Source organism: Macrobrachium rosenbergii, chromosome 32 (genome assembly GCF_040412425.1).
Source record: "Macrobrachium rosenbergii isolate ZJJX-2024 chromosome 32, ASM4041242v1, whole genome shotgun sequence".
NCBI classification, from domain to species: domain Eukaryota; kingdom Metazoa; phylum Arthropoda; class Malacostraca; order Decapoda; family Palaemonidae; genus Macrobrachium; species Macrobrachium rosenbergii.
The window spans coordinates 5,246,879-5,258,885 of record NC_089772.1 but is presented as its reverse complement, the minus strand read 5'-3'; the positions used below and the strand labels follow the sequence as shown (position 1 = coordinate 5,258,885).

The 12,007-nt window shown below is 38.8% G+C and overlaps 1 protein-coding gene across 9 annotated transcripts in view; it reads left to right on the top strand.

Moving 5' to 3' along the window:
• The window catches only part of Pus1 (Pseudouridine synthase 1), a 33,649-nt gene extending 22,657 nt beyond the window's left edge, over positions 1 to 10,992 (top strand). For 5 of the 9 annotated variants that reach the window (XM_067132746.1, XM_067132750.1, XM_067132749.1 and 2 more), the window contains exons 6-10: positions 1,953 to 2,059; positions 6,025 to 6,125; positions 6,393 to 6,598; positions 8,086 to 8,274; positions 9,765 to 10,992. In XM_067132746.1, the coding sequence (XP_066988847.1) occupies positions 1,953 to 2,059; positions 6,025 to 6,125; positions 6,393 to 6,598; positions 8,086 to 8,274; positions 9,765 to 10,007 (846 nt within the window). In that variant the 3' untranslated portion in view covers positions 10,008 to 10,992. The remainder of the gene's footprint in view (positions 1 to 1,952; positions 2,060 to 6,024; positions 6,126 to 6,392; positions 6,599 to 8,085; positions 8,275 to 9,764) is intronic. The other 4 variants (XM_067132747.1, XM_067132754.1, XM_067132753.1 and 1 more) reach the window with 1 other exon arrangement.
• Positions 10,993 to 12,007: the final 1,015 nt, after the last annotated feature.

Below are 12,007 nucleotides of genomic sequence, written 5' to 3'. Positions count from 1 at the left end.
CCTGGTTCCTGAATAAGGTGCTTAGACTCCTGTCATCCGCTCAATTCATTTGCTGCAAAAGGCAGTCTCCTTGACTGCTTTGGCATCAGGAGCTCAGATTACCGCACTGGGCTCTCTTAGACAAAGACATTTCACCACTCATACACCTAGTTATCATTTGCTGTTGTCTCTGGCCTATCATTCCTGGCCGAGAATGAGGACCTTTTTAAAAGGAAAGCCCCCTTTTCTGAAAAATGAACTCAGTATTTCATATAGAATATTATGCCTGGTTCAAGCACTTAAGATTTACCTAGATGTCACAGCAAACATCCCAGAAGGTGCTATTTTTCGTACACCTTATTACAAACAAACCACTCTCTCTACATGGGCTGAGAATTTTAGTGGCCCTCATTAAAAGGCAGACCCTCTCTCCTTTCCTAGTCGCATGACATTCGAAAGGCGAGTACATCGTTAACTTTCTTCGGAAAACCAGACCTGACATAATTAGGTAAGTCACCAAAGAACCACAACGGATAGTACAATTATAGGTTTGTGTGACTCCTGTTCTTTTTTGCCAGACCTGAATGGGCATCCAGAATAAAGAAATGGTTGGTAGCCTGAGACTTTACCTTGAATAAAAAAATTCCTGAAACACTGTTGTCATGATTGTGGGGTCATGCTGAGATATTGCTGGGGAAGGCGCAATAATCCTGCAGCCAGACCCAACATAATTAGGTAGCCACCATCAAACCACAAGAATAATACAAATTGGTTTGTGTGTTGTTCACTGTTCTTTTTTGGCAAATCCTATGGGCATATGGAATAAAGAAAATGGCTAATAACCTATGACTATTCCTCAGAGCAAAAATTAATCTGGGTTGTTGGCATTTATTTTAGGAGCTAAGCCATTTTGTCACCTATCAGTTTCTTTTCTAAGCTCCTTTGAGGACGAACAGTGGCTACACTATCAAAAAACAGGTTTTTGACGTAGGAAAAAACTAATGTTGGTAGCCACTGTGAGTCCTCAAACTCAACCACTTTCCCTGACAAAAAGGCATGGGCCTGGGGTGAACATTTATCTTGCACAGACCTGGCATGTAATGGAGATGGCATTGACTTGTCACATCTGTGCGAGTAAGACGTAGAGCCTAGGTAATCGTTGTAGGACAGGTGATAGAGCCCTCCTCTCCTGAGTTCTTTATATTCTATCACTGGGCCAACAAGCGCTATTCTGGCCGAGACCAACTTTAAGAGAATTCTTTGTAATTGGTTGGTCTGTTGTATGGAGCCCGGGGAGGGTGACCATGAGAGTTTAACTCCTTTGAGGAAACACAGCAGCTACTAAAACTACTGAAAATAGGTGTTTCCTACATCAAAGCCTATTTGTGTGTATATATATGTACACATATATATATAGAGAGGGAGAAATGTCATTTTTTTTTTTTTTTTCTGAAAATGTTTACATAAGGAAGAGGTTGTATGTTCTTTGCTAATTTTAGTGCTTCATTCTGGACACAATTTTGCTTGTTTTAGTTATCAACAATACCAAAATAAGGTACAATTATATGACTTCAAAATAATGCCTGAACCAGCTTTCTGTGATAAAAAACACATTTATGGTAAGCAGTAAAAGAACTATCTCCCAAGCTCATAAGCTGTAAGCAGAACAATGTGTGTTTGAACCACGGACAGGTTTGGAACGACCCTCTCCCTTCCCAGTCAGATTTTATGTAAAGATAGATTCATATGCAAACACTTTTAAGGTTAAATGTAAATCAACATGGCTAAAAGATGCTAATTCTTTGCCATTAATTTTTTCTTGGTTAATGAAATTTAGCCTTGTCAGTTTTGTTTCAGCTGTTAATATGACTGGACTGGCTTTTACACTAAAATGTCAAATAACGCAATGCCGAAGAGATGGAAAAAATGTGGATTTTAAAAACAACTTTTAAACCTTTATTGTGTAATTTCAGATGACAAAAGAGGACTATCGCATTACTCCAGATGTTCTTGAGAAGATAAGAAGTACAGTGAAAGTTTACAAAGGCACACACAATTTCCACAACTTTACTGCTCGGAAGTAGGTTTATTTTATTTTATATTATTCTCTTAGGAAAATATGTACTGTTTTTTCTACACAGAAAACCTTCGTTCCTTACATAAGTCATTGCTTGTGAATTGAGCTGGAACATCCATTGAAACTTTACCGACAAGGTAGTTAACTATCAACAGGTAGGGGGAGGCCCTTTCCACATGTTGGTGTGCACTTCACTGTGCTTTCAGTTGTTGTAGAGTTTAGACATTTCTCAGGACCCATCCGGGTAGCATTTACAACAACTGTGTCATGCTTCAATATGCTAGTAATATATGTATTTACTTTGCAGATATGGAAGGCTTGGCCTCTTGGAAGTTCAGCGAGAGTTTGGTTTTCTTAAGGTAATCCTACAGTCATGTCCTTCCTGTGTTTGTTTGGAAAAAGTGGGTTATGTAGTCTGATCACTGTGGCCTCTGCAGACAAGGCAGGTGATGGTAGGAGGATAGAGACATTCTCCTTCCCTTCACCTTTTTCTGCGTCATTCTTTCAGAACCTCGCCTCCACTCTGACTACTGCTGCGATTTTAGAATGGGGAGTCTGACGTGCATTAGGAAGATTATTAAGTTTCTTTCTGCACCCATTTCCCTTCAGTAGGGTGAAAAGTCTTGATCGCTGACAGTGATTGATTTCCTGGGCAGGATTAGCATTGAGTGACGTTCCCTTAGATTTGAGGTTCTCTCCATCTCATCTCTCTGAAAGCTTTGAGCTTGCTTTGAGTAGAGTCATCTTTCTCTCTCTCAGAGAAAGGGGGCCGACAACACTTCATGCGGATTGTTTCACGGACTGGATTTATGAGCAGCAAAGAGTTTGGAGTGCTCTCCCTGCTCATCTGTGGTTAGTTGACAGTAGTAATGAGTGTTCACTTCTATCTTTTGCACTGCAATCTTTTGGGATGGAATAGAGAAGGGTTTGCATGGCTCATTTGTGCAGACTGTTGGCTCCCTTTTACCCAGTCTAAGGGTTGGGTTAGGTTTGCCGACAGTTCAGGGATGTTCTCTCTGTCCTTCCTTGGTCAGGTGACCAGGATGATGGGGAAACATTTCAGCTCCCCTCAGCAATCTTTCGGGATCTCACAGAGAAGGGTTTGCGTGACCCATTTGCCCTTCTCATTTGTTTCCAGAACTCAGGGTTTGGACAGTCCTGGTGGCAGGAGGCCACCTTGTCCCTTATTTCTTTTACTCTCTGGGACTGTTAAGAGGGGATACTGCAACCTAGTTGTGGCTCATGTACTATTGACGGTCCCAATCTTTGGACCAGGTTGACAGGCCCAATCTTTGGATCGGATTGCTTGGTAGTAACGAGTATTGTGGAGTTAACGTCGCCTCCTCATCTTCCACTATCAGTCCTTTTGAGTAGGGGAAGAGGAAGGCTGCTCTTCCTGGATCTCCCTTTAGGAAGTCTTGATAGACTTCCAGTGGTACATCTTTCTGAGGAGGGGACTAATGTGCTCTTCCTAGCAGAACTGCGAGTAATGTTGTATCCATTGCTTTATACATTGGTGCTACCCCTGGCTCCTCAGGTCCCTGGGGTACCATTACAGTCAGTCCCCAGTATTCACGGGGGATAGGGACCACAACCTCCCGTGAATAGCTAAAATCCATGAGTACTTGACACCCCCCATAAAAATGCTCATAACTGCCTATTTTAATAGTTCAAACACCAAAGACCCCTCTAAAAATGCTTATAGCTACCTATTTTAATAGTTCAAACACTGAATATACCTTAAACTATCATCCTAAAACCCTTTAATATTTCAATATCATTTTAATATTTCAATATCACTTTAATATTATTTCAGTATATATCATTTCTGAACATCTTATCTATAAGAGGTGAGAAAACTGGTTTAGGAGCTGCAGTTACCAACAGGGTTTGCTATAAGAAGGTCCCTTGGGTACTATAAAGGGGTCCCTTGGGTGGTTTATTACTTTATACCAGCCAAAGCTTAAAATCCTCTCTCTCTCTCTCTCTCTCTCTCTCTCTCTCTCTCTCTCTCTCTCTCTCTCTCTCTCTCTCTCTCTCTCTCTCTCAGTTATTTAATCTTATTATTACAGGTACAGTATTATTATTATTACAGGTACAGTATTATTATTACAGTATTTTTGAAAATTAGTAGATAATTTTGCATCATAAAAAGTGTATTTAGTCACAGAAATAACCTGAAAATACAATACAGGCAGTCCCCAGTTATCGGCGGGGGTTCTGTTCCAACGGAATTACGATAAGCGAAAATCGGCGCTTTTTGGCATTTTTTCGGTGATTTTTGGTGCTTACCAGCACCGATAGGCACAAAATCGATGATTTTTGGTTATCGCCGCCTCTGTTAGCAAGGCTGACCCATCCAGTCAGGGTTCTCAAATTGCTGGTCCAGGACCCTCCGCAGTTGGACAGTGTGAGCATACAAGAATTGGGAATTCATTCCCCTACGCGCCCCCTTACCATTTTCCTGTGGAAGTGGATCTGGGGTCCTGGGGAATATTGGTTTGTCCTGGCAAACTCATTGCTTTCGTCATAGTACAAACCTAAGTTTTCAAGTTTAAGTGGCAATAAATTTTGAAAGTTTTTGCTTCTTTTCTGAGCAGAGAGTAACCACCTGTGTATGCTTGTTTATGGCAGTACCTGTAGTGAGAATCTTTCCTCCTGATTCTGGCATCAGCAAACTCAGGGAGGTCACATGCAAGTTCTTGTTGCTTCAGAGACAATTTTCTTGTTGCCTCCCATATTTAGATCTGTCGTTCCTTTTAGAAGCTATAGCAGGGCAATGGGAACCACACATGGGAGGGCCACTAGGCACTTTCCCCTCAAGGATGCTTTCATTGTCGGACGCATCCAACAAGGGGAGTGATGCACTCTGGACAAGAGTGGTGAATCTTACTATAGGGCTGATGGTGAACAATTCTATATGTAAATTAGGAAGAGATTTCAAATACATATGGCTGGAAAGCTTGCAGCGTCTGACATACATTAGTAACTACAGTTCTAACAGTAACATAAAGTAACCTCTGAAAAATGCGCAAAAGATCGCTTGAATCAGGAGTGCTGGATCTTTGTTTCTTGGGAGTGCCCAGTGCATCGTGAAGATTTCTGTTTTGAAGTGAGGATGCCCTGAGGGTCCCAGCGACTGATTGGGACCTCACATAGGGATGCAGGCTCCCCTCCTCTCCTGGCAAGGGGGGAGGAGGACAGACAGTGAAGCAGACTCGCTCATTTTTGCCTGTTTTCTTGTCTCCAACATTTCCGTCTAGGTTCTTACAGCCTGATTGAGTAACTACACACAAACCCATTACACAGTGGTCCAGAAGTCGAGTACACTGGAGGTGCAGGGTCCCTTCCTCTGCTCCTGTTAGACCAGGGAGGTGTCATCCCAGGTTTGGTGAACCTACCAGTCGGTTCAGAGAGTTCCAAGATTTCTTCCCACCGATGGGTACATATTCTATGTAAAGAATGAAGGTTTGTATTTGTCTAGGAACAACTGGCAAATTTTAAAAGTAATTTGTATTGTTCCCAACACACAGACTTGATGTTCTTTACATTAATGGCCCACCTCAGCCACTCGTATCTGACAACTGGACCAAAAAGTAAAGTGGACTGTAGACCAACAGGCCTTCCCCCTACCTGTCGATAGTTAACTATCTTGTCGGTAAAGTTTAATAAGCCATTTCAACTTGCAAAATCCTATGTAAAGAACTTCTTGGTGTGTATATTAAAAAAAATACAGAGTACTTTTAAAATTTACTATTTTGAAGACACCATTCTTAGATATACCTTATGTTTGGTTATGAAAATGTCTCGTCAGTAGAATAAAGTTTTTATTGTAGAAGCACAGTACTTATTATTTGCAATGAATCTTACCTACTGTTAAAATTAGCTTATATCTTTGCGCCATTAGGTGCGATCAGCATACAAAATAAAAAAATTCATATTATCCTTACTGTATCCATATCTTTCAGAAAGTTCCAAGAGGACAGTGCAAAACGTTATATCATTGACATTGAGTGTGGTGATCCATTTGAACGTGAATCTGTGGAGTGGGTTATTATTAGAATTAAAGGTATTTCTATAACAGACTTTATTTTGCACATAATTTTTGTGAATATATTAGAAATGTATGGTGTTCAATATCACAAAGAGTCCTATTGCCAAGAAAGTTGACATAATGCTTGCAACATAAAGTATCAAGGTAATTAATGTTTGGTAGTGTACTATCAGTAAACCTCATTTTATGCAACCAGAAGCCCCCACTGTAATAATGAGTAGTAGTAGTGTTTGCTGAATTAGGTCAAACATACCTGTGTTAGAGGAAGAACTTCTTTTTCAGGTCAAAGTTTTATGTTGCATCAGATAAGAAAAATGGTGGGACTAGCAATAGCAGTTCTTCGAGGGTTAGCTAGCCCAGATGTAATAAGCAAGGCGTGGGGAAAGGACCGTGTGGATGTGCCAATAGCTCCGAGCCTCGGTTTAGTACTAGAAGAACCTCATTATGATAAATACAATCTTAGATATGGCTCAGATGGTATCCATGAAGTAAGAATTGTCATTTTTCTGCAACTGAAATCATAAGTACGGTACCACAAAATTTGGAAGTGATTGATGTGTCTTTGTAGCTTATTTTTTATGAGTAATTACATTTTCCCCTGTGGGTCTTCGGAATACAAAATATATTTGTAGATTTAGGCTGCCAAGTTGAGACCCAATTTTGTGTTTTAGCCGTTGAGATGGATACAGTACTTATGGACAGTTTTTTTGTTATATTTATCCATTGTCATTATTTAGGGAAAAATTTCACATTTTGATGATTTTGCTTGTGTTATATTTAACTTTCTGGCATGTTTTTGGGTTTATTGCTCCATTTGCTTTCATTTCTTTTTTATCTTTCTCTTGTACTTGTTACGCTTTCAAGATTGGTAAAAGACCTGTGATTACTGCAAAATGAAAGAATAACTTTTTTATACAGTTTCTTTTGCTATTAGAAGTGGATAGTGTGAAGCTTAAATTTTTTACTTTTAGCCACCTAATGTATTTAATGGCATTAAGAATCATGGGCATATAAGATACACCAATTTAAGCAGAGCATATTTATGAAAAATTTTAATGTACAGGCTTACAGCCCCTTACTAAAAATTAAAAAACCAAAAAGATCTAAAAAGCAAAATTCTTTTGTGGAGGGCAGAGCGTCATAAGATTCTTTGGGCGTACTAACAGCTGAACTAAGTTGCCCCAAGTCTGGGTGTTATGCAGCAAGGCCTGTTGGTTAGGCTGCTGAAATGTGCGTGAATTGTTGGTCCCCTTTGGGCTGTTGCACTGACAGTGTCTATTTGCAGAAGTCAGTCAGGACAGTTGTACTTCAGATAATAATGATTTTAATACTTATATTACTTACTGTATCCAATTGTATTGGATGTGATACAATTGACCCCCCATATTCGCGGGGGTTGGGTACCACAACCACTCGCGAATACTGAAAACCTGCGATATATTGGAACCCACCCCCTCTAAAAACACTTATAACTGTGAATTTCAGTAGCTGAAACACCAAAGGCCCCCCTCTAAAAATGCTTATAACTGCCTGTTTTCATGTTATTTTCATGACTAAGTACAGTGTATTTTTCATGTTAAAAAAATGATTTACCAATTTTCAATTATTAATACAAGCAGTCCCCTGTTAACGACAGGGGTTCTGTTTCCGGCTGAGTGCTGCTAAACGGAAATCTCCGATAACCGAAAATTGGTGGTAATAGCACCGATAAACTGCTCCTGACTAACTGATTTGCTCTCTCCCTCTCTCTCTTGACTGGTTAAAGTTACTTTTTATTAGGAAACCAAGAGATTCTTGATATGAATTTCATTAAAATGTTTACATTTTAGTGCCAGTTTGATGACTTTTTCTTTGTTTTATGTAAAATAGGTTGTAGGGTGCAAATTTTTTGTCTTTGAATTTACCAGGTGAACTTAATGAAAAATAAGCATGAGAAATATATTATTTCAGTGTAATTCCCGTCTTTATATTTCAGGCCCTTACTTGGGATGAAGCTACCAAGAAAATTCAAGAGTTTCGTGAAAAATACATAGATTCAACAATCATTAATACTGAGATTCAGGAAAAATCTATGCTTAAGTGGTTAGAAACTTTACCTTTACACACATATGACGTCAGAGAGATTCCAGACGACCTAGCAGAAGCACAAAGTCATCGGTCAGCTGTAAGTTTTAAAAGAGTATGCACCACTTTATTTGTTTTGGCATTGTTAAATGGACATGATTTTATTGTCAGTTGGTTCGTCAGAAACCCCTCTACTTGTTTCTTATGCGTATGTGTAAAAACCTAAGTAAATGGCTTTTTGCTGAGAAAAAATTTTTTTTGTGTCAGGGAAGAAGTTAACTAGTAACTAAGCAACCTAAATACCTAATCAATCAACAAGACTAATTTCTTCCTACACAAATACAAACATTTGTTCTTTACATAGGATTTGGCTTGCAAATGCAAGCTGGAATGGCTGTTTAAACTTTCTGTACAAGGTAGTTAATTATCAACAGGTAGGGGGAAGCCCTGCCCACCTGTTGGTCTGATTTGACTGCCTCCTTTTGCCATCATTTAAGAATGTCTAGTTGACCGTGTGTCCAACTTTTGCTGTTTGCGTTATCAATAAAAAATCTTGTTGCATATTTTCCTTATTATTCTTTTGCATGCATTTGTGTTTGTGGGGTTTGTCTTTGATGTAAATATGAGCCAAACCCATCAGTCTAATCAGCCTTCCACCTCCCTCCAGAGGAAACCTCAAGAGTTTAGGTGCTGTCCAGGGAAGGACAGCCCATGTAATAGGTTCCTTTCCTCAGTGGAGGTGGACCTTCACACTCTGTGCACCTCATGCAGGCAGCACTTTGCAGTAAGGATAGTCCATGTTTGGAGTGCCATGTGTGGCCGTCTGAACAGTGGGTGAAGTTCGCTACGAAGAGGACAAGAAGGAGGTCTCCCTGGTATTATCAGATAGCAACATTCCGCCAGTGACATGGAAGGTCATCTGTGGTACTTTTCTTCCTCTGGTGAAACTTCTTTCCACTGCTACAATTCCTAAGGGAGGAGTTTCCCCCTTGCCAGCTCCCACTGAACATTCAGCGGTGAACCTAGGAGAGGGAGAACACATTCACTCCAGCATGTCTCTTTAGGCTTCTTTACACTAAGGGAAAGTTTTCCTCCAGCAGACACTATTGGGAAAAAAAAGAAGAGCCTCCTCCCAACCCAACTTTTCTTGTAGGTATGACAGAGGACAAGCAACTCAGGAGAGCCTTGTGTCTCTCCTCTCTTGGACCATGAGTGTAAATTAATCTTTGTTTTTGTAATAAAGTTTCTCGGTCCTAGCTCACTGTCCATGTTAACCCCAAGTTTGTGTACTAAATTGTTTCACAGTTTTTTTCTTCCTTCTTATGGCTTGTGATTTATCAAGTGAAAACTATCTCTGACAATTAAAATATTCTATGTACAAGTCATCCAGTTCATTCCATTACCATCTTCAGTACTTTCAAGGGTGGCTGTTTAACTGTGGATTAGGGCCTTTTTTTTACTGTAAAATTTGATATATTTTTGAAATAAAATTTTATATATTAGTTGTTTTAGTTCCATACAAACAGCACTTTTTAGAAGCTTACAAAAAAAGCACCAGGCACCTTCCTTTAGAAATTGTCCTTATTTCAGACAAGAAGTGCATTTGGAAGAGCAAGGGTTCGACTAAACATGAGTCAGAATAGTGATGATGAGGAAGCAGATGATGAAGATGGTGACTTGGACCAGTACAGAATATTTCCACAAAAAAAAGATGAAGGAAAAGTTATCATGAAGAGTGATGCTTCAAATGGCGATGAAGTCGGGGTGAATGGTGTCAGTAGTAAAGAAAAGTCTGCTGTAGAAACTGGTACCACTGAAAGTATGAAGGAATAATTGTAATTTGAAAGTATGTTGTACAAAGTGTAACTTTTTAGTTATATGATAAATTAAGCAGATGGTAATTGTTAGTAAAGTACTGATGTGAGAGTAATGTTATATGGTTTTCTTAGTTGATTTTATAAATCTAAAATTGTTTTAAGGTTTAAACAGTAAATGTTTAATATTTAGATGGTTTTAATCTGTATTATATGGGACCAAAATGCTTGTTATCCTGTTTTATGATATGCACAAGATACAGAGGACAGTGTTCATGACTGTAATACTAATTATTAGTGTAGTTTGTAATTATTGGTTGTTGTTGCTCTTAATTTTATTATTCCTCTAGATAATAGACAGTATTCAGATTACATTAGCAATAACTGTTATTAAACTGAGACTTTAGTAAACAGACATAGAATGTGCCTATTGAAGGAAGATTGATAGATTTATAGACTTTATGCATACTTGCCAAGCACTGGGAGATATGATAAACATCATGCCATTTCTTTATTTTGCAGGAAAGGAAAACCTCTGAACTTGCCAATGGCTCTCATTTACAAGTATTATAGCCAAGCTGGCTGCAAATAAGATTTCATTTTCTTTATAGCCTACATCCTTGATATGTTTTTTTATGAAAGGTCTAAATTGTCAGCTAAGGATTCTTGTTATTAGGTACTTTGTCTAGCCATCAGCTAGGGATATAAAGTTGCCATTATAATTTAAAAGTTACAAGTTGAAGATGTCTTGAAAGTACAAATAGAATGTAAAGTTAACAGATGACAGCAAGACATTCAGTAATGTTTTTATGTCACTGTTTTTGATATTTCCTTTTCTCAAGTTTTGATTATGCGTCATCTGTTTTACAAGTAAATTTACTCCTGTTGGAAATATAATGTGTGGTTACAGTGAAAAGGATAGGGGAAAGTGAAGTATGTCAAGTTCATCTTTTAAGGTATGACATAAATGTGTCAAATACACTTACAAGTATTGATACTGGAAACTGCCTTTGCTTTTCCTTCCTCAATGTAAGAATGAGGCAGCAGTATTCAGTGATCATAAACTATCATGTTCAGTTCTGTCTCCATTGTGAGACTTGAGAGATCCTAGGATATTAATACCTTTTTCATTTTAGTGTATTTTAATTTTGCTCTCATAACAGCTTTCAAATCTCTACAGCACTCCACAATACAATTAAATACAACTCTACAAGCTGTCGCTATTTCAGCCATTTTGGAAAAGAGGATAACAATCTGCTCCTTATACCTTCCACCAGACCTTGCTTTTAACATTGGAGGTATTCAGTCCTTAATTAACCAACCTCTAGCTCCTTTATTACCCTAGGTGATGTTAATGCCCACAACCCCCTTTGGGAAATTCAGTTTTTAGACAGTAAAGGGAAATTAATCAAAGACCTTATTGACAGGATTGATGTTACCCTCTACAATAATGGGTCAATGACTTTCCACAACATTCATGATAATCATTTCTCTGCACTGGACCTTAGTATTTCTTCAACAAGTATCCACCTTGATTTTAATTGGTCTGTTAATGAAGACTTAAATGGAAGTGATCACTACCTGATCCATTTGAAATATGCTCTAAATGCTCCATCTGAAGTTTTACCTAAGTGGAAGGTAGAGGATGCAGACGGATAAATTCAGTAAGGGTGTCAGTCTAGATAGGGAGTTGAGTCCTTTCATTCTCATCTAGATGCCTATGATTACTTTATTGAATCTACTTTGAAGAGTGCTGAAGGCTCAGTTCCAAAAACAAAAGGCCAACCTCGTAGACCTGCAGTTCCCTAGTGGAATAAGACGTGGTATTCTGAGGCAAGTGACTACGAAGTGCTACAGACATTACAAAACTAGTGGCTCCCCTCAGTCTAAATTAATCTACAAACGTGTTTTAGCCAAGCAGGGGCGCTTTTACAAGAAAGCCAAAAGAGAATTTTGGGTTTACTATATTAATGGAATAAACTCCAAGCACACTAAGAGTGGTGTGGTGCAAAATAAGGA